The sequence below is a fragment of the Chenopodium album genome, chromosome 25 (genome assembly GCF_948465745.1).
Source record: "Chenopodium album chromosome 25, dcCheAlbu1.1, whole genome shotgun sequence".
NCBI classification, from domain to species: Eukaryota; Viridiplantae; Streptophyta; class Magnoliopsida; order Caryophyllales; family Amaranthaceae; genus Chenopodium; species Chenopodium album.
Window position 1 is genome coordinate 11,704,034 of NC_137858.1, and position 22,782 is coordinate 11,726,815.

At 35.4% G+C, this 22,782-nt stretch overlaps 3 protein-coding genes across 3 annotated transcripts; 2 read left to right on the forward strand and 1 right to left on the reverse strand.

The window, feature by feature from the left end:
• The first annotated feature begins 1,214 nt into the window (after positions 1–1,214).
• Positions 1,215–6,143, forward strand: LOC145613684 (putative methyltransferase PMT10). Its single transcript, XM_081668765.1, has 9 exons — positions 1,215–1,754; positions 3,034–3,183; positions 3,278–3,548; positions 3,931–4,041; positions 4,273–4,432; positions 4,671–4,928; positions 5,115–5,237; positions 5,437–5,514; positions 5,657–6,143. The coding sequence occupies exons 1-9, from the start codon at positions 1,215–1,217 to the stop codon at positions 5,853–5,855; spliced, it is 1,890 nt and encodes a 629-aa protein (XP_081524891.1). The 3' UTR covers positions 5,856–6,143.
• Positions 6,144–6,568: 425 nt separating this feature from the next.
• Positions 6,569–8,496, reverse strand: LOC145614853 (BTB/POZ domain-containing protein At4g08455-like). The gene is made up of 2 exons (XM_081669916.1): positions 8,143–8,496; positions 6,569–7,167 (listed from the first exon to the last, which is right to left on the reverse strand). Exons 1-2 carry the CDS (start codon positions 8,458–8,460, stop codon positions 6,715–6,717), a joined length of 771 nt encoding a protein of 256 aa, XP_081526042.1. The 5' UTR covers positions 8,461–8,496; the 3' UTR covers positions 6,569–6,714.
• Positions 8,497–10,694: 2,198 nt separating this feature from the next.
• Positions 10,695–19,467, forward strand: LOC145614488 (PHD finger protein EHD3-like). Its single transcript, XM_081669542.1, has 6 exons — positions 10,695–11,285; positions 14,560–14,805; positions 15,067–15,393; positions 16,864–16,953; positions 17,086–17,130; positions 18,078–19,467. The coding sequence occupies exons 1-6, from the start codon at positions 11,043–11,045 to the stop codon at positions 18,969–18,971; spliced, it is 1,845 nt and encodes a 614-aa protein (XP_081525668.1). The 5' UTR covers positions 10,695–11,042; the 3' UTR covers positions 18,972–19,467.
• Positions 19,468–22,782: the final 3,315 nt, after the last annotated feature.

The window sequence follows — 22,782 nt, forward strand, 5'->3', positions numbered from 1 at the left end:
AACGAGCACAAGTCGTCCAGTCGAGCAACCATGAGGTCTCGATTAGCACCCATATGATTAATTTGGACCCTACAATTTGGTATTGACCCGGCAATTAGTGGTTCATGGAGGCGGATGTACCATGCGCATGGTACATCCGTTCCCAAAAAAAAGCGGAAAGAACATTATATAGAAATGTAAAGAACATTTTAGCTAAAATGAAAAGAACATTTAGTTAAAGTGAAAAGAACATGTTATAGAATTGTAAAGATTAAAGAAATGAACATAACACTATCTTATAAAGAACATTAGATCATCTTCAACCTTTGTCACATTATTCTCAAATTCAACATTTATCCAGATTCATCAAATTTAAAAAAGAAAAATAAACAATGAATTTTATGATCACAAAATATTCTAACACAAATCTAAAGTAACACAATTAAAGAAAAATAAATTCAAGACTTCATTCAAAATACCTTCAATCTTTGATTAACAAATCCACATATTCACCTTCATGAAAAATCACTCCATTAACAAACAATGATCAAAAGCACCACGAAACTCGATCTAAATGCACATCCATTGTCTTCTATTAGAAGAATTTCTTTTTCTCTAAAAATTTTCTAATTCTCTCTCTAAGATTTTTATTCCTCTCTCTAAAATATTCAAACAAGTGAAATTAAACATGAAGAAATATATAAATTTCTATTGAGATTGGGAAATAATTACTAAAACTCTTCAATTATGGAACAAATAATTCATTTAAAGATTGAAAAGCTAGATGTTCTTTAAAAAATACTACTGGTATTATGTTCTTTATGTGTTTTTTTTTTGAATACAAATAATATTCATTACATTATATATCATGTTCTTTATTAATATTACGGATGTTCTTTAAATATATACAAAGAACATAAAAGTGGATTTTTTTTTTACAAAATAGTTATATGTTCTTTACAAAACAAATACATGTTCATTACAAAACAACCACATGTGATGTTCTTTATTAAATAATGATATGTTCTTTACAAAACAGCTATATGTTCTTTACTGAACAACAATATGTTCATTCCGCCTTTTTTTAAGGAAATCCGGATGCACCAAGCACCAAGCATGGTGCATCTGCCTCCATGATAAAAATATCATTGACCCGGACCCACCTGCTAAATCTACTTCACCTTCACCTTCACCACCTGATTGATAACGAAACCACTGTCCACTTATGAATTATGATGACGAACATCTCCAACCCACCGCCATTGAAGGACCTTCTCAAATCTCCAACCTTCATCAAAATCACTCTTTTCTCTCTCCTCTCAATCTCCCTCTTCTTCCTCTTCTCCTCCTTCTCTTCCTCCCCTTTTCCCCTCAAAACTCTCACTCCTTCACCGCCATTGCCGGTGCTCGAGAGAACAGGCATTGTCGACGAAAATGGCGCCATGGTTGATACCTTCAATGTCGGTGATATCGTTCTCGACCCTTTATCTGCCGACGAAATGCTCGCTAATATCACTCGGAAGTACGAGGAGAGAGAAAATGCGAAGAAGGAAATTAGGGTTAGGGTTTTGGAGAAGTATAAGTTGTGTAATGAGAGTATGAGGGAGTTTATCCCTTGTTTGGATAATGTTGATGCGATTCGAAATTTGAATTCGACGGAAAGAGGGGAGAGATTTGAGCGGCATTGTCCTGAGATTGAGAAAGGTTTGGATTGTTTGGTTCCTGCTCCTCCCAAGTACCGGTCTCCGATTCCGTGGCCTCAAAGCCGTGATGAGGTATATTGAATTCATGATTTGCTTTCGTGTTCTTGAATTTTGATTATAATGCTTGGGTGTTTGAGTGATCAATTTGGTTGCGAATGTAAATTAGCTTAGTTGGTTAAAGTCTATGCGGGAGGTACTCGGATTGTATCCTGTGGTCCGTGTGTTATTAGTTGTCTAGGTTACATCATTATCCTTAGTGGCTCCTGATGCTCCAAAAGAAAAGAATGATCAATTTGAGTTAGTTTGTTGCTAGTCTAAACTCTTATTTGATTGTTGCATTGATGACGTTGTGTTTTGTCGAATTGAGGATATATTTTAGAGCTGTTTGGCGAGGTGCTGAAATGAATGTATAATGATGAGCTAACTAAAGTATACTACGTAGTATTTAATCTGATAAGAATTTAACATCCAAAATTGACAATCTGATTAGTATTATCAATTTAACTAAACATGTCCTTTAGTTTAACATTACAATCTTGAATAATTTCAATAACTAGCTCTGCCGTTGTACCAAACATTTCTGTTGTACGGAGTGGTTCAGTCTGTGTGTTTTTCCTGCTTTCATACAATGCTATGTCAATTTCCTTATACTCTGTCAGACCAACAGAATGCATATACGAAGTATTAGATTCCAGAGCCTTTGATGGCACCATTGGTTACAATGCCGTGTAGTTGTTGCTGTCAAATAATCTGTGCTTTAAGTTTTACGTTGTTGGCTGCATTGCAGCTTTAGTAACATTATGCTTGACCCACTTCAGTAAGATTAGGAAGGAGAGTATAATAGAAGGTGTAGTCATTAAAAATTTGGAATACAAAATTATTGGAAGATGTTCTTTCGAGAGAATTTATCATTGAGCAGAACCATTCAAGGGAATCCCTTATTCTCTAATATACTCTTTTCCATTTCACTATATGCCCAGTTACATCAACACAACTTTCTTATGTCCCCTTGTAAACACACTAAATACTCCTTTTTACAACAATAGATTCTGAAATAGGTAGGGACCAAAGCATACAAAGCATCACCAAGGGATACAATTATGTACTTAATACTTAATGCATTCCCTTTTAACTTCAACGTGAAGGTGAGGAGAGTGATAGAGGGACCCATGTGATAAGTAGATAGAGAGAACCATTAGCTGAGTAAAGCAATGTTGCAAAATAATTGAAACTTTTCATAAAGGAATACACTGCGAATTTGCGATTAAAATAACAGAGGAAGTTCTTTTAAATTTTTGTTTCTTTTTCTTGGCCCGAGGGATATCTTCCATCTAACATTATTCTAAAGTAGGTATGGTTTGATAATATACCTCACACACGGCTGGTTGAAGATAAAGGAGGCCAGAATTGGATATCAATTAAGGGAGAGAAATTTGTGTTTCCTGGTGGTGGCACACAATTTATTCATGGTGCTGATCAGTACTTGGATCAAATTTCACAGGTTGGACGTTTTGTCAATATGTAGTAAAGCTTTTTTTCTTACTCATATGGAACTATCTGCTGTTGACCCTGTCTGGTGGGTGCTGGATTTGCAGATGATTCCTGACATAAAATTTGGCCATAATACCAGAGTTGTCTTGGATATTGGTTGCGGGGTGGCTAGTTTTGGTGCATTTTTGCTGCAGCGTAATGTTAGCACTCTTTCTATAGCTCCAAAAGATGTTCATGAGAACCAGATTCAATTTGCACTTGAGCGTGGTGTGCCAGCTATGATATCAGTTTTTGCAACACACCGTCTGTTGTATCCAAGTCAAGCTTTTGATTTGATTCACTGTTCAAGGTGCAGAATAAATTGGACACATGATGGTATTTTTTGTCATCTAAACTTGGTTTTTATTCAAACCTTCATTGACATGACACTCTCTCTTGCGGCATATGAGTTTTTTTTTTTTTTTTTTTTTTTTTTACTTATATAAGCTGTGTGCCACTCTCATTTTATGCTCTCTGATTTAGTTTCTAAATTTGGAATGAATAATTGTGAGATTTGTGACCATGACAAGCTGTCCTTGATGCTAAATAGGTTTACAGTTGTATTTGTTTCGTAGTGTAATGAACTGATAATTGGATGCCTTTTGATGCTTTTTTTTTTTTAAGGGATAATTTGGATGCCTGTAGTTGTGCCTTTTTTATTTATTTATTTATTTTTATTATTTAAGTTTTAATCTGCTTATTATTAATTACTTGGCAGATGGAATCTTACTTCTTGAAGTTAATAGAATGCTGAGAGCTGGAGGATATTTTGCTTGGGCAGCACAGCCAGTCTATAAGCATGAAGCTAAATTGCAAGAACAGTGGAAAGGTACCAGTACATGTATTTGCACCTACATTTTATGCCTTATAAGTCAGTGTTTATCTTATCTCGAAGTTGTGCCCCCTCCCCTCTCTGCTGTTAAGGCTGAGTGTGATTGAAACCCTTCATTTTAAAACAAAATTTCAGTTGGGTCATTATTTGAGTTGTTAGTTGAGATTTCTTGAAGTCTGTACTTTTCAAGGTAAGAATGCCTTTGTTTTTTACTTATTATATCTACAGAAATGGAGAATCTTACATCCCGCATTTGTTGGGAACTGATAAAAAAGGAAGGTTATATTGCTATATGGAGGAAGCCTTTGAACAACAGCTGTTACCTGGATCGTGAAGCTGGAGTGCAACCTCCACTTTGTGATCCAAAAGATGATCCAGACAATGTTTGGTAACTTTGCTTTGTATCGACCCTCACATTTTTGCATATATGATGAAAGTGGAGGAGAAGCAACCTGTGACTTCTCCTGTGCCATATTATACAAACCAGGAGAGCTGTCCAGGTTGCATGGGGCAAGATTCTGATTAATTAATCCTTTCTTCTGCTTTTCCACTGTTCACTGTCGATGTTATCTTATTCTACTTTGAGACTGCAACTACCTCAATAAATTCAACTCAATAATTGACAGGTATGTAGGCCTGAAGGCCTGCATTACAAAGATCCCTAATAATGGATCTGGAGCTAATGTGTCCACATGGCCTGAGCGCCTACATCACCCCCCAGATAGACTGCAGACAATTCAGATGGATGCCTTTGCTGCCAGAAAGGAACTCATGAAAGCAGAGTCAAAATATTGGAAGGAAATTATACAAAGTTATATTAGTGCCTTTCGCTGGAGGGAGTTGAAGATACGGAATGTAATGGATATGAGGGCTGGATTTGGAGGGTATATTTTCCTTTCTGTATTTCTTTTCTTTTCTTTTGTTTTTTAAAGCTTCATGGCACTTTGTGATCTACAGAGTATTAAAACAGAGCTTAAAAATCACCAAATTTAATTTTGTTAACTTGCACATATAATTGATCAATGTTGTAGTTTGCAGATTTTGCAACTTGTGTAATGTGTTTTTGATAGGTTTGCAGCAGCATTACACGAATTTGATCTTAATTGCTGGGTTATGAATGCGGTCCCAGTCAGTGGGTTCAATACTTTGCCAGTAATCTATGATCGTGGTCTACTTGGAGTTATGCATGACTGGTATGTTGCCTGAATTTTGATTTAACCAAGAGTATCATTATAATCTAAATATTCCAAGTCCTTCACTTAGAGCTTCTTGAAATTCCATGGTTATATGCTCATGTTGTCTATAATGTTTCACTCCCTCCATCTTCTGATTGTCACTGCAACTTGATTTTATCAGATTGGTGTTTTTTTTTGCTTGTGCTGTGCGTTTCAGGTGCGAGGCATTTGATACTTACCCAAGGACATATGACTTGCTGCATGCATCCGGTCTCTTTTCCATTGAGAGGAAAAGGTTAGAATTTTAGCAGAGCATGTGTTACTTACAAGAAGGAATTTTGGCTTATATTTTTACCCCTTTCTGGCAAATGTTGGTGAAGTTAGGAAAAACACACAGAATAATAATTCTTGTTCCTTTTCTATTCCCTTTTGTGCAGATGCAATATATCCACCATCATGCTTGAAATGGATCGTATACTAAGACCAGATGGCAAAATTTATGTACGAGACTCAATCTCTGTCTTGGATGAGCTTCAAGAGCTTGCAGCTGCAATGAGCTGGGTATGCTTTCTTCATGACACAGGCGAGGGTCCTCATGCTAGTTGGAAGATCTTGAGATGCAGCAAGAAACGATAACCCCTTTTGGCAAAAAATTGTTGAAACATCTTGCAAGTTTTTCTCTCCTCCATTTATCACAAATTGTTAACGAGCTAGGGGTCAATATAGCATAGCTTAATCCCACTGTAGTATACATGTATCATAGTTTTTATTCGAATAGGCATAGTATCATACTAGTACTTCGAATTTTGTGATACACCTCCAAAAATTGGAGCATAGAAAGATTGAACTTACTGTACTGTAGCCCTAATCAAGGCAAAATAAATTCAGTGTACCTTGTAAACATTCAACCAAGAAAAGTTTGTTGTGTAGTTATGTTATTGATCTATAATGTTCACCATTTAGACTATCAGCCTTTCTGTAATCCTTGATGCTTACTTTTATGCTCTTTTTTTTTTTTTTACAGTTAATACTAACCAAATAGACAGCAGAGCTGTCAAATTTACTCCCGAGCATGCACCACCAGATGGGTTGCATTTCTATTTTAGGAGGTTCCAAAATAACCAGTCATTTTCTAATTTTAGCAAAATAAACTTGAAAATCCTCATATTACCGATAATGATGAAATAAAAACAAAAATTTCATGTGTATGGCGGAAATGTAAATTATTAAAAAGTGAATGAAAATTGTGATTTAATTTGGTTTAAAAAGACAACAAAATGTTAGCTACTATCAGAAGATTCATACTTGAGCTAAAAAATTGCCAATGTTACTCACAAATTGAATCTGTCAACAAATGGAAAGCAGGATGCAGTTCCTACTGCTTCATAGCCTTATGTGCACTGCTTAATCATAATCCAAACTTTCCTACACAAATTACATACACAATTAATCCATATCCACATCGCCAACAAGTCAGTTATCAACTAAAACATGATCAATCGCTCCTAGCAGCAGTATTAGTTTGTTTCGATAGGTAAGCCTCATATATTTCTACCACAAGCCTTGGATCCTTCTCAACAAGATGAGCGTATTCCTCTGATTTGGTCAAGTTGTCCATGTCCTCAATGATCATGGACAAAGCAGACTGAAGCAAGTGATTAGCATTATGCTGATGTGCAAAACTGTAGCTTGCAACTGAATTGTCCCCATTCAGTTTGGACACTAAGAACTTCTCGCAGTACATCTTCAAATGTTTTACTTCATATTTCTCAGCTAGAACTAAGAGATCACATGCTAATTGCTCATCAAGACACGCTTCTGCAGTGTACAAATAGTTGACAAAAGCTCGCAGGGCATCATAGGACACATCACTGATGCTGATGGTGCCACTACGGCTCTCTTCCATTTCAATCTCAAGCATGGCTTTGAACACTGGGGATCGACTTGCCTGTTTTGAGAACAAAAAGAGAGGTCAGATCGATTGGAAATAATTGATATCAACTTTCATTCCTTGATTGACAAAATGATATGTAGTCACAAAACTCAAAACACTGCTAAAGCAACAATTATTGTTTTGGCCAGCCATTGACATCATTAATCCCGACTTCATGTTACAGTAACTTCAGCAGATTGACAAACAGTATCAATGGTAACCCCAGGGCTCAGAGGGTGATAAATTTTCAGTTGATAAACAAGGTTTACCAGCAATGCAGAAATCGAAGGGAGGAAAATCAAACAAAAAACATCTGAACAGGTGTCAGGTAATGTAGTGTGTAATCCCTTAAACTCATAATAACTTAGGGCGAGTTCTCTTCAATTGAATTACACATTTTCACTTGTATAAGCTTATTAGTCATGAACTTAACTAAACTTATTGGCCTTAAACTTCGCTTATTGTCGATATAAATTGAACTTACGCAGCCCTTATTGGCCCTAAACTGAACTTATTTGAGCTTATCAGCCATGAACTTTAACTTATCAATGACTTTTTCTCAAATTAAGCAAAGTGATACTTTATATACTAGTATACTACCACCACAACTTCCACAAAACTGACTTAAAAGTTCAAGTGTAATTGCGATTAACAACATTAGAAACCCTAAAAATAACAACACAGCAACAATAACAGTGACAGTGTAAGAACTTATAAACCCTTAATTGCCAAAATCTCAACCTCCCCAAGACCCCAAACCCCATTAAAACAAGATCTTTACAAAGTCATAATTGAACACTTAAAAAGCTAGTATTGCCTATACTAACAGCTTCAATCCAATATTAACAATCAAACACAAACAAATACCAAAATGAACAAAAGTAATTCTAATACCAAACTCATTGAGGCAAAACATCAAACAGTTGGTGGGCAATTGAGCAAATCACAAAAAGCAACAAAATTCCCCAAAACAAGCAAATGGGTACTAACCAAAACAGCTTTATGAGCAAGGAGAGAAACTGGGTTGGAGTGAAACTCATCAGAGGCGACCAAAACAACGTCAGAGAAGCCAATGGAGGAAGATCGTTTGTGGGAGTCGAAAGGAGAAGAGCCTAAACGAAGGAAAGCAACTTTAGCCTTGAGATCTTCAATCTCACTCTTGAGTTCTTCCTCTGTTTCGCTGGCTTCTTCGTAGCACTCTTTGCAGGTGCCTGCGTCTGTTGAGCAGTACTCTTCTCTGCACGACAGACATCGCAATGAGAGCTGCTTCCTTGATATTGGTGCCCTGCTCATTCTCTCGTCGTCCATGGTACAGTCTGTGTGCCCGTCTCTCTACAAAGTGTCCTACAGCTACTATGATCCTATTTGTCCGTGTGGACTGTGGAGGACTCAGTATGATTGAATAAGGGTATTTTGGAGAAAAACCCCATGTGACTATGTGAGCGGACCCTTGAATCTACTTGTCGTGACCTCGTGAGTTGGCGAGTGTCGAAGTGTTAGGTTTGATGGTATTACGGTTAGGTCTTTAACACCGTGTTTAGATATAAAGAAATGAAAGAAAAAGAAGAGAAGAGAAAAGGGAGGAGGACAAACTCTCTTATTTGTATAAAGAATCGGGGGAAGGAAGGGGAAGGATCCATTTTCAATCTCTCTTTAATAAGCATAATCCCCTTCAAATTTGGAGGGAAAATGGAGCTCACCTCCCCTTCCCTTTCTTTTCCCTTTCCTTCCTCCTTTTTCCCTCCCCTTCCTTTCCTTCCTTCTTTGCTATCCAAACAAAGCGTTAGTTATGTTTGTGTGTGGAACTTGGGGATGACCGGATGACATGATACTTTGAGTATCGATGGACTATGGTGATTGCAACTATGAAACCTTGGTTGTCATGGCCATATGAAGTATATTCGAAGGGGCCAATGTTGGTCCAAGTTTTTTTTTTTTTTTTTTATAATGACGTTCAATATCTTTATTGGTTTGTCATTTCTATAAAATGTATCTAAGTAATACAAAAGTCCATACCAATTTGATGGCTTAACAATCCACCATACAAGCGAAACATCTAGGGAAGATGTGATTTAGGTTATGATGAGAGGAGGTGGATTGAAGGGACTTTGACCCAATTTGATTTGACCGGACTTGAACCAAATGAACTTGATAATAATTGTTTTTATTATTAAAATATGCATATTGGAAATTAAGTAAAAAAAAATTGACTTGAATTGATCCGAACCTAAAACTAGTCAAACGAGTGTAACCCTAAAAATGAAACAACTTAAATGGACCCAATTCGAACGATTCGATTGCAACCTCTAGCAACTCATGATGGTTTAGACTTGGAGAGGACACTAATTTGACTCAATTGGTTCCAAGATCTTGGTGCTTGACGACATTTTGAGTTTCCAAGATGTTTAAGATGGAGAGGTGTACAATGGTGCGCATGCACAATTACCTGAGTTATGATGCATGATTGATATATATATTAAGGGGTGTTCCCTACTCACATGGTTACATGATTAAGTGGTTGGAAATCGCTAGAGTGTGGCCTAGTTCAATATCTTTGGATAAAGCACGTGTAAGACGCATGCAAGATAAGCCTTACTTCGTTAGGGTTTGATATTATTATATAGTAAGTTATGTTCTTATGCTAATTGTTATCTGTCATGTGTAGGTCACATTAGCGTGGGGCGGTATTCCTATTTGTAAATCATATGCGTGGGTGATTAAATGACATGATAGTTCAAGTGATATACATTTTATTATGGTCAATTGGTCACATTGAGTATCAAAGATTATCCATGTAAAAAAAGGTCACAAGGCTTACAACAAGTTAAGTTGGTGACGACTTAGTCTGTTACGTTAGGGTACATAGATATAACATGGGCATATAATGTTGTAAATCAAGTGTGTAGCATGATATGTGATTCAATTTAAATGTGTCACTTTTTATAGCTTATGGACATATTGGTGGTTGTCCCATATATGTAAAAGATACTCCGTAATTTTTTACTTCTACCACTCGATCAGTATTTAAAAAAACAAACTAACAAATATAGCAGATAAGGAGTAATTATTAGCTTCACATTTAATAACTTTATGTTCTTATCCCACCACCTTATCCCTATCTCTCATAACCAAAAGCTGTAAAAAATGAAGCCACTAAGCTACAAGTACAACAATGTGAAGTACATAATATGGTAAGTTAAATACAGAATTCACGAATAACCCTATTATAAATGATGCAATAATCTACTTACTCCTTATGATTTTATAGATCTCCCTAACAAAATGGAAAAGTACCTGAACCATAATCTAGTCTCCCTCCTCTTCACTTTCGTCACTACTCACTAGCCACCTTTCTACAATCAAATAATCAATCAATTAATTATAACCAATTAACAAAATCACACAAAATTAAACACTCCAAATCCCTCCAAAAATAGCAACAATACCACCAAAGAATTTGAAGCGCTCTATAATTTTCACAACACATTTTAAAATTCAAATACCAAAAGATAAGCCAAACCACCCTTTCTCTCTCTACTTTCTCTCTCCTCAATTCAGCGCCACCACCACCTTCTCAACCGCCTCTTTCTAGGGTTCCGTCGCCGATTTCTACTTTCTCTCTCCTCTATCCTCCACTACTTTCTCTCTCCTACTTCACTTCTGCAACTTTCGAATTGCTTCTTTCTGGAATTACTCACTGAATCGATTGAATTTTCAATGTTTTAATTAAGTGGGTTTCAAGATTGTTCAAGGGGTTATGTCGCAAGATCTTGGTGAGTTTTCGGGTGTTTTTTGATTTTGATTTGGTTGTGGAGTGTTTTTGAAGTTGGTGGGATTGAATTGAATTTGGGGGTTGTTGTAAACCCTAAATTTGTGGCGGTTTTGAAGATATGGTGATTGAAGCGAATGGTAATGGTAATGGTAATGGGAATGGTAGTGTTTATGGTAATAGTAATGGTGGTAATAAGGTGAATGGTTTTTTGCATGGTTGTTCAAGTAGTAGTGGTGGTAGTAGAGATGGGAGTTCGCTTCGGACGTATAAGCGTCGAAAATGTGGGGCATCGAATTCGAATTGCAAGGTTGTTGATTTGGAGAAGATGCCTTGTGCTACTTCTGCTCAATTGGATGATAAGGTTCTTTTTTTCTGACCCATTGATTTATGTTCTTGTATTGGCATTAAGCTGTTTTCGTGTTTCGATGAGATTTGATTGATTTGCATAGTATGAATGATGTGGTTAACTTTGCCGAATTGAGTAATGTGTTATTTTAAAGCTAATTAGGATGATTTCAGTGACTTTGAAGTTGTGTCCAGTGAATGCTAAATTATTTAGGTTTCATTAGAATTGTTAAATGTCTTGATTTGACTTCTCTAAGGCGGAGTTTGCTTTAATTGGGATTTCGTGCAAATCAAGCTGGGTTGGCATGTATGTTGGATTTGTAATGATTTTTGGATCATAAAGCTCGGATGGAAGTTGGTCTTGTAATTGAGTAGAATGAAAACACTCATTTGTACTTGTACTAGGTATTCGAGTAAAGCTTTATTTGGATCCGTCATCAGTTTTATGCTCTTTTCTTGTCAAAAAAATTTCTTTGAGGATAGGTTTGGAGGTTATGTGTGATATTGTGTTTACAATTCTAGTTGTTGACTTGTGCCAATGCCACTTGAAATTACGTTGTTTAAATAGAAAAACTTCTTTAGTACTTGAAGCCATCCATAAAAATTGTTGTTATCCAATGCTCACTGTTTGTAGAGCAGGAAAATTTAAAAGGTTGGTATGTACTTGAGCAAAAATGGGAATCCATCAGGGTCCTGTTCTTGCATTGCTTACAGCAAAAAGTGTCAGGCTGAGAAAACTTTGTTGTGCAAAACTTTTGAGGACCCTGGTCCATGGACAAGAATTAGAGTAGTGCCAAGGACACCAGCTTATCTGCTGCAATTGAGCAGCTCAACTCCTGAAATCTGCTCAGTTAAATCCGTGTCTCTTGCATAAGATTTTTAAATGTAATGTTAGGATAGAAGCATTCTATCGTTCGGAGTACTAATTTTGTATATCAGTCCTAGTTTTTAAAAAATGAGGTGTAAGGCAAGGGGACACACCTTTCTTAGGCGAGGCAGTGAGGCACACCTTAAGTGTAGAAAAGTTTAAAAACTGGAGGATATGGTTGATTGGGTTTAGCTTCTATCTTTATTGTCTTTGTCAGTGGTTTGGTTACTAAACAGCCAAACCAGCAGATTAGAAACTCCTAACTTTCATACATGTTCTATAAGGACTAAAATAATTTCTTTATTTGAAGCGTTATTTTTTGAAGGACCCGTAGTTACTGTCAGTGTGGCAGTGTGGAGGCCTGAAGTTGACCTCTGGTGGCTTCTTTAGCTGGGAAGATGGAATGTGCTGGCATTTGGGATAGAATTTAAATATGGCAGAATTTGCATTTATTTGTGAAGATTTTTATGCACTTTTAATTGCATTTTGACTTTAGCAATTATTTTTCTTGATATATACTCCCTCTGTGCCCCCACTTTTTATTTGCACCATGAACCCAATTTTTGGGTCAAATGGTGCAAAAAATAAGGGATAGATGGAGTAGCAGATTCTGCCACTCGGATCCGAAATTTTGAATCCTTCATTAAGGATCTCTAATAAATTGATGTACTCACTCGTAAATCTTGGTTTGTTTTACTGTTGAGTTTCTGCATAAGAATAGACATATTAATTGTTTGATCACAATCTTTAAAATATTTAGGATAAGAGTTGACTGAGTTAAATGGTGTTTTGAGGCATTGATAATTGCTTTTCCTTTCTTGTTAAACCCGCATTGGAAAAAGTGACAAAATGTAGAATGAGAAAATATTAGTTTAGTGGATATAAGATTGAAATGGAGGTGAGAAGAAAGTTAATGATAAGTAACAAAAAACAAAGTGGTTTTAAATCTTCTAATATTAAAGAAGCCAGGTCGAAGAGAGTCAGTGATGCAAGAAGTCTAGATCATGGGAGTGGTAATAATACTTTTTGAGATAATTATTGAAAGAAAAATGGAAAACAAAAGCTGAAATAAGCTAAAACTATGTTATTTTTTACCTGTTGTAGAAGTAGAGTAGAGGGATGAGGTAAGCGAGCATTAGAGTAAGGAAAAAACATAACACATACAGTTAAAATAATAGTATGGATGAATCTAAAGAAACAAATATCAATGAATCATGAAGTGAATGTAAAAAGCTGTTATGTAATGACTTGACCCATGAGAAGATTGATAATGGTTTGGCGTGGAAGCACAAAAGACATTGATAGGGGAGTACGTGTAAGATAGTACGAAACATGCATTTAGAATAAATGTTTTTCTTGAGAGAATTGATAACAGAAGCATAGGTGACAAGTGAAGATGTAAGGATAAGGGCCCTCCGCAGAATGGAAAGGATAAGTTAATCTAGTTATTAATGAGTATTTTTACCCCTTGGAAGGAAATGGAGAAATGGCAACATAGTACCCGCTTTGTATCTCTAATTTGTACCTACTCCCTTTTCCAAAGATTGGAATGTAGGAAGTTTATTCTTGATTCCCACTTTTCCTTTCCTTTTTTTTCCCTCTAAACAAGTACTCTATTCGTCTCTATTTGTTTGCCCCATTGTCAATATTTTGGTCAAACTTTAAAAACCTTGACCATAATTCCTGTTAATCTATAAGTTATAATACAGTCTTGTGGGATCTTGTTGGATTCATTTAAGTATATTTTATTCATATCAAGTTTTCATTATTTTTACGCGTAGAGAAATGGAGATATATACATTTTAAGATGTCTTGAGACCATGAAAAGTCAAATAGGGTGTACAGATCGGGATAGAGAGAGTAGTAATTTAAATTATGCAAACATTTTCCCCTTGTTTTCTTGTTTTTATTACTGGTAATTGTTGAGGCATGAGAGCATGAGGTTATATGATAACATAGCATGAGAAGCTAATGAGAAGAAATCTACAAGAAGTCTTGTCAAAGTGTACTTATATTTTTGTGTGGGGAAGCAATGTATTTAGAAGTGACATTTTAATATCGGGGCAAATGTTCTTAGGAGTCTGGTCATTGATACTCCTTGGAGCTTCTGTGCTGTGTTTTTTCTACTGATGGGTCCATTCAAGGCTCGACTTGTACTTCTAGTAGTGGTTATTTTCAGCAATTTTACATTTCCCATCATCCCATGTATTGAGGTCAACCTTTTCATTTGGTCACTTATTGACATTAATAAATCTATTGCTTTTTATAACTTAGTCCATATGCCTCTTACTACTATGTATTTTCTTTACCTGGTCTGTTCAGATGGTAAAAAAATTAGTGGACATAGATGAATCTATTGCCGGTATAACTTAGCCCATATGCCTCTTACTACTATGTATCTTCTGTATCTTGTTTTGTGCAGATGGTAAAAGAATTAGTGGACATAGATTTACAAAAAAAATCTTGTGCTCAAGTCTGTGACCCAAAGATAAACTGTCAATCTCTTCTGAATGGTTCAGATGGTTGCTCTTATCAACATTGGAGAAATGCTTTGGAAAACATCTGTCAATCACTCTGTCCCACTGAGGGTGGAGGTGGTGGAATACCAAACTGCATCAGGGAGGCACTTCTTAGTAATCCTGGAAGTAGTCATGCAAACATTGCCAAGGTATGTAGCCACACTCCATTTTCTTTCCTCAGATCGTTTCTTTTCATTACTAGCTTTATCTTTTTATTCACTTTTTGGCTTTTCACTCATGCATGTATACATTTAAGCCCTTCAACGTTCTCTAGGCAGGTGTCTGATGATAATCATAGGGTAAATAGTAGGTCATGGTTTACCACTCTGGGTAGTTGGCATTGCTTATATAGTTTATTTGTTACATGTTACCTTTTATCACCCCAAGTTCTCCTTTTCTTCTTTATGCAGGAAACAGTTGACCATCATGATAGCCATGCCCATTTACCGAGAGCTGGGCAAACTAATGGAGCTTCAACTGAAGCTAAAGGGTTTTCATCTGTGATTTCTAATGGAGTTCCTAGTGATAGCAATCAATTAACTGTGACTAGGCAGTGTGAACGTGCTTTCCTCAGACTTGTGATGTCAGGGAAGTTTGCTTCACTGTGCAAGATGCTTACTGAAAATCTTCATGGGCTGAAAATTGAAAAAGTTTTGGACTTTGGTCTTATTAATTCAAGGATAAGAGAAGGTGCATATGAACAAACACCTATGCTGTTCTCATCGGATATTCAGCAGGTATTTTATTCTGCAAGTTTTCTTCTAGATTCTTTGACATAGGTTTTTGCTTTGGTTGCAGTGTAGACATCAAACCTTACTTTAAACAGTGATGAACTCATTGCTTTCTCAGTTTCTCTGGAAGGGGCATAACATGGGAGTTATAATTGTCATTCTTGTTCCAAACTTTTCACAAATTGAGGATTTGCAATGAGTTGAACAATATGGGAACATGATGGAAAATCTGTTTTTTTTATTTTTTATTTTTTATTTTTTTTATTAATTTAAATTTATCTTTTTTCTATTTTTTATTTTTTTAAAATAGTAGTAACAGGACCATTATTTCCGTGTGGAGGAAATTTGATGCTGATAGAATGTCCTGTTTTGTTTTATTCACGAATTTAGCAAGAGGAAGGTTTTTGGTTGCGTTGACAAACCCTATATATAATCTTTAGTGCTTCACTTGGAAAGAATTTTTGTTAGAGAACTTTATATTTCTTAATGTTTTGTACTTAGTTCATATTTCTCATGTGTCCTTTACAGTAGAGACCACTTTTGGATTGGTTAGGCTTGGTGTGATTTGACTTTTGAGCTCTACCTTGGCTTCTTTAGCTAACTGTCAATATGTTTTTTGTGATCGAGCTTGTTAAAACAGCAGTTACATTATCTGGAATTGTATTTAACCAACAAAGTTTTTTGTTTATATTATCTACATTCTAGATTTCTAGGTTATGTTAATATATTATGTTATGAATTATAGGTAATGGACTTTGACTCCTCCTTTCTTCTGCTTGGGGGATTCTGTTGAGTGAGGGACTGAGGGTGACTTTTAATGACCTTTAGGGCATGTGGGGATTGACAAGTAATGACTAGTGAGTGATGATAAGGAGAGGGAAGATGGGATGTGGTGGTAGGGTGTGACTATAGGAGGGGGGGGGGGGGGGGGGGCATTGGGAAACTATAGACTTTATTTTTGGTGGTGTTTTATTGTTCTTGGAGGAAGAAGAAGCCAATTCTTTCATTTATGGGAGGAGTGGAAAGTGGAACAATTTAAACCCTCTTTTCCAATCACTTTCTATTCTATCAAATCCCATTAAATGTTCAGTACCAATTGTTGAAAAGCCACTTGATTCCTTCTCAGTCATTTTTAATTTTAAAATTAAATTTAGAGAACAGAATAGGATCAACATTCTGTACATAAGTAATGGAGGCTGGAGAATACTGTCTGAATACCAGATAAGAAAAGGAAGAACTGGAATTGTTTAGATTGTTGCTTGAGGTCTGACCATGATTTAAGACTCTTTGACCTTTAATATGTTGTTTTGCTATTCTATTTAGTGGTTCTTGTGTATCTTCAAAACCACTACTTTCAATAATTTGTGAAATATGAGTTTATTTAGTGTGTCTTTGCTATCTGGCTTAATTGTTAAATTTGTTTTGATTATATGCAAAAGTGTCACTATTCCATGTCTCACTCTCACTTGTCCATAGGTATGGAAAAAGCTTCGGACAATTGGCAATGAGATGGTTTCCCTTTCAAATAATATGTCAGAGCTGTCAAGAGCCTGCTGTCGTGACCTGGTAAGAGCTTGTCTTAACTTTTGAATTATTTCTATATCTGGCATAAATCTTTGCTACCCTTCACAGTCCACTGTTTCATACTTATTGCATCAAACATGCATCCTTCATTCAAATACTTCTTTTTTTTGACAGGGAGGAGGTGCTGTACTTGATACCTCAAGTTACAAAGGACAAGAGGTAAATAATTTATTCAACTTCTGCATTTGTTGGTGTATCTGTTAGAGCTTAAACGTTGACTGCTAAATCTTTTGAGTGGATTCAGCTTATAACCATTTTGGCTTTTCCTGAGTATTAATACCTGTTTTGTTTTGAGATGAGCATGTCAAAATGACGTGGTCCTACGAAGGCACTTGTTTAGTTGAAAGACTTAAGTTTAGGATTTATCTAATCTTTGTTTGAAATAATTGCTTTCTAGTGGGCATAACACTAAACAGGAAATTTCATGGGGAACTATAAAATAATGTTGAGTTATGCTTATGGCAGTAACTACCATACACTACCAACTCACTGGTTATCTTAATTTTTCCTTTAACTGGCCAAAAACACAATCATTTACCGCCACCTCCCTCAGTATTGTAACCTCCTCGACTCCTTCTAAACTGCATATCTGCTGTCTAATAAACTTGTAAACATGTTTGTTAATGATTCAATGTATAGAATAACTTATGTGATATACTGACTAGGAATCTTTGAAGTTGAGAAAATGCAATTTCATTTATCTAAATAAATATGTGAAGGGAAAATCCCTTCACTTAACAAAGGTTAAAATAACATCATAAGACAAATTATTCATATGTTTTAGTGGTAGTATTTTACATTTCGAATGTCTTTTAACAACAACAAAGCATTAGTCCCAAAATGATTTGGGGTTCGAATGTCTTCTAACCTTGGTGATAAATTGACTCTTCTATACTTTCATTTATCCTGGTGCAATTGAACCTTTCTGACTGTTTTGTAATTTGTATGATAATAGCTTCAAGTTTTTGTGATTTGGTAGATTGTTTAGCCATTGTCAATGAAAAATAATTTTGAGAGGCTTTATAAGACATTGCTTAAAAAATTGTGATTTTGTTGGTCAATCCATTAGTCTTTTGCATATACCTTACACTACTTTATGTGAACAGTTAAATGGCCGGGATTATGATGTGCAAATCAAGCAGGAAGAGTTAGATGCTTCTGTGTTTTGTACATGTAGACAGTGTGGAGAGAGGTCAGATGGAAGAGATTGCCTTGTGTGTGATTCATGCGAAGCAATGTTCCATGTTTCCTGTATCAAGCCTGCTGTGAAGGAAATTCCACACAAAAATTGGTATTGTGCTAATTGCACTGCTAATGGTATGGCATCTCCTCATGAAGATTGTGTTGTTTGTGAGAGATTGATTGCTAATTCTGGTATCAGTGGACTTGATGCCATTCCATTGCCTGAAGAAGCACTGGACAATGTTAAAGAAAGTTCAGATGATATCATAGGAACCGGACCTCAAGTGTTCAAAGGAAACAAACGTTTGCCTTGTAAAATATGTGGAAGCATACTAAATAATGGTGAAGAGTTCCGTGTGTGTGAACATAGTGGTTGTGAATACAAGTACTATCATACAAGGTGCTTGACAAACAAAGAGTTAAAAACGTATGGTCCTCGTTGGTATTGCCCTTCTTGTCTATGTAGGGTTTGTCTTGTTGACAAGGATGATGATAATATTGTGATGTGTGATGGATGTGATCATGGATACCATATCTATTGTATGGATCCTCCGCGTACATCAATACCCAGGGGCAAGTGGTTTTGCCGAAAATGTGATGTAGGGATAAAGGCAGTACGCAAAGTCAAAAAGTTGTATGAGGATCTAGAACGGAAACAAATGAAAGATGAAGGGAAAAGGGTTACTGACGATTCCTCTACGAAATCAAAACTGAAATTTGAAGATCCAGCGGGTGGATCTGGAGGAATGGATATGCTTTTATCAGCTGCTAGAACACTTAATGATGAAGAATCTACTGTGCAAGAGGGATTGAGTTAAAGTGTTAAACTATGAAAGGTGTCCAAGGCATGAGGATAATTTTTCTTTTTCTTTTTTTTGGATTCCTGTTGTAATTTAGGGGCTTAAATGCAAAATTGGCCATTTCCTGTGCTTGCACACTTTCAGCGAGCTGTCTTCGCTATTGTGTGATAAGACTGCAAGTTAGCTGATTTTAAGATCTGGCATGGCCTTGCTTCAAGGGTTGTATATTTTTGACTGGTAGCTTGTAGAAGACTGGCAAATACTTTGGCCATTGGATGAAATGAGACGGATCTGGTGGCTTTAGTGTGAGATTAATGTAGGTGATCTAACTGTCATTTTTTTTTTTTTTTTTTTTTTTTTTTTTTTTTTTTTTTTTTTGTAATTTGTATCACACCATATCCATGTATTCAAACATTCAGACGATAGGTTTTTTTTGACATCTAGCTGAAAGCTGTTGTAAGAAGAGATTGTTGACACCTTTTTCTGTAATCAAATGGCAACCTGTTTATGTTTTTACTGCTATTTTACAAGTGATGGTTTTCTGTTGTTCAAGTTTGATTCCAAAGAAACATGTATCTTCCTGCATAGTAATTTCTCTCAGGAAGGTATGTAAACTAGATGGTTCTGCGTGTAAGAGATGAAGCTGTTTTCTGATTAAGGGATGACAGTAGGAAAAGATAGAAGTGGCGAGAGGCTGGGATACAGCACCTTGGAAGAGAAGACCCTAAAAGAAAAGATTTCTGATTAAGGGATGACAATAGGAAAAGAAAGAAGTGGCGAGAGGCTGGGATACAGCACCTTGGAAGAGAAGACCCTAAAAGAAAAGAAAGACGGACTGGATGCCAAGAAATCTGCTGAGTCGCTGAAGTTCAAGACATGTAAAAGGTTTCTCTTTTGCCAGCAATCTGTACTCTTAGCCGTGAGGCATAGACCCTGATTTTCTACTGATGTTTGATACTCCATTTGTCCCTTTTTGTTTGCCCCAATTTTCTTTTTAAACCGCCCCGTTAAAGATTGCTCCATACTATTCATGTGACTAAGAACCACCACTTACTCTCACAAAAAAACTTTAGGTCCCACCACTTTTCTTTCTCATCAATTCCATTCAACCAGAACTTAATAAAGTGAAATATATCTATGGGGCAAAGAATTGGGGTTATAAGGAGTAATCGTCATAGATAATTGTAGGCAGTAATTGTTACGGTAATGAATTTATTATGAGTACTTATATATATTGTAAGCTAATGCAATTTCATCCTCAACCATGTGATTTTTTCATATTTTTCCTCCTCCATTACCATTTGAGAGGTAGTATATGGGTTATTAAGAAATAGATATACTTGTGGTAGGACAAGTATTACCATAGACATTGAGACGAGGCATAGGCTGATACTTGTGGTAGGACAAGTATTACCATAAACATTGAGACGAGGCATAGGCTGATACTTGTGGTAGGACAAGTATTACCATAGACATTGAGACGAGACATAGGTTGGGGCCTATTGCTCAAAATTGCGTTTGTCTTTGGCCTGCCAGTAAACTACCTTTTCACCCTATTCAGTCAGTCCAGGCCAAGGAGAAAATGAAAAGGGCGTAAGGAACTTTAAATGCCCTTAAACAAGGGAAACACTTCTTAACACCCTGCAGCAAGGTTATGTTTGGGAAACCTGAATCATGAAGTTTCGGATTTTATGCTTAAATTTTCGCTGTTAGACAATGTTCGAGTGCACATATGTTCATTAAAGGTCCATGTATGCTTGATGGGAATCGAACCGTTGATGTTTCTGCTATAAGCAGCTTATTACTGGTTTTCTCAGATGATATTGCTAGCTTTTTGATAGGATTGTTAATAATACTGTGGGAAGTTTCATGTTAGAATTATTAAAAAAGCTTATGCAATGAAAGATTTTGTCATCTTTGATGGTGTGATTATTACTATTTTAAGCAATAAAGAGTAAAAGCCAAAACAGAATTTTAATGATTAGTTAACACTTTTGCACAGAAATTCCTCAGTTGGACCTCTGTGCCTGAAAATTTTAGTATGTATGAGGAAATTTTGTATAAATAACAAAAGAGAGAAAAAGGCAAAAGTAATATTCCTTAAGAAAACAAAAAAAAAAAAAGAAAAAAAAAAGAAAAAGAAAAAAAAGCAAAAGTAATATGAACATCCTATATTCCTATGATGTAAAGTTTTATACATGATAATGTGGAAATTAATATTACACCCAGTTTGATAGGTTATCAACCCAGTTTTTGGAATTTATTTCCATATTTAGTATATAACTGTATTTAAAAGTTGAAAAGGAGTCTTTCAAAAAAGAAAAAGTTGAAAAACAAAAAACAAAAAACAAAAAAAGAAAAGGTTGAAAAGGAAATCTTGTGAAGAAAAAAAAAATTATGGAGTAATTAATATTACTAATTAAGTATGCAATAGCTACAAATGTAAATGTATAATCTATTGTTCACTATTATAGAATGATCGCGATCCAAACATAAAAAAAATACACTACTCAAATTAGTATGAGGAATCTTCAGCAGACTTGCAGCTTCAAGCCCAGATAATCTGATCATAAAAAGAGTATAAAATAAATGATAAATGCACAATAAGGAATTAAAAGTGATTTTAGCATAATTTAAACCTTTAAATATAGTGGTTGTAAGAAAATAAATGGACAAACATAAAATAATTAATCAAGCTTAAAAACAGATTAAAACAAATAACTTTCATTCATATGTGCCAATCATTATAAACAACTGTCATTTATTTAAACAATCAAATCAAAAAGACAACAATAAAAACAAAATGTACTATGAATTAAAACACATGAACAAATAAAATAAAAAACTATAGAAGAATATGATTGGATCCAATATTATCCCATATGCTCTGTTGAAACAAGGACAATAGCATAAAATTGGACCCATCATATTTATTAGACATTTTATACATTAGTTATATGAACCACAAATAATGTATCTCTAAAGATAAACCAAACATTCAAGAATAATTAGGAGCATCACATTGCACATAGTATGCATAGACATGGATGGTGTTGTGTTAGTCTTGTTCGCCGCAGAAGCAACAGATGATCCCCCAGAGTACACCACCCCTCTTTGGTGCTGAACCATTTGAATCCTTGGCGTTGTATGCTCGTGCCATGCTTAACTTAAATTAAACTCGGGTTTTGGGTGAAAATTGGTGATTGAAGTATCAAGCTTTGGTTATTATGGTGAATTGGTGATGGCTTCAAGTTGAAGATTTCATACATTTATATAAGGGTATCGAAAATTAGAAATTGTAAGAGGTAGATAAATTTTCAGGTAAGTTAACTTGAATTTTCAAGCAACTTTCCTACTACATTTGTGTAAATGTTTGATCAAAATTTGAAATTATTTTTTATAAATTAAAGTTTCTAGATCATTTTTTTTTTTGACATGATTTTGCAACATTTATTTTAGCTAATACTCCGTAGCATATTAATTTTGACACTAAAGTCCATACAAACTATACATTACCAGGAAATTTCGCTACTTTTCTACATAATGTAATTTTAATTTTACTTAGCTTTAGGAATTTCATGGAAATTTGATATAATCCGAGTATAGAATCATAGTGAATTTTATTTTTTTATTTGTTTGAAATCTAAAATCTTGATAGGAATTAAAATAAAATAAAACGCGATTTGAAAAATGTTTGTTCTTCAATGGTAGATTGGTAGCAGTTCAAAAGGCATTTCCACTGCTCTTCGTTCAAGTTTCTAAAGAGCAAGCGTAAGTGTAAAATGTTTGCCTTGGCTAGATCTTCCAGGAAATATTCTAGATATCAAAA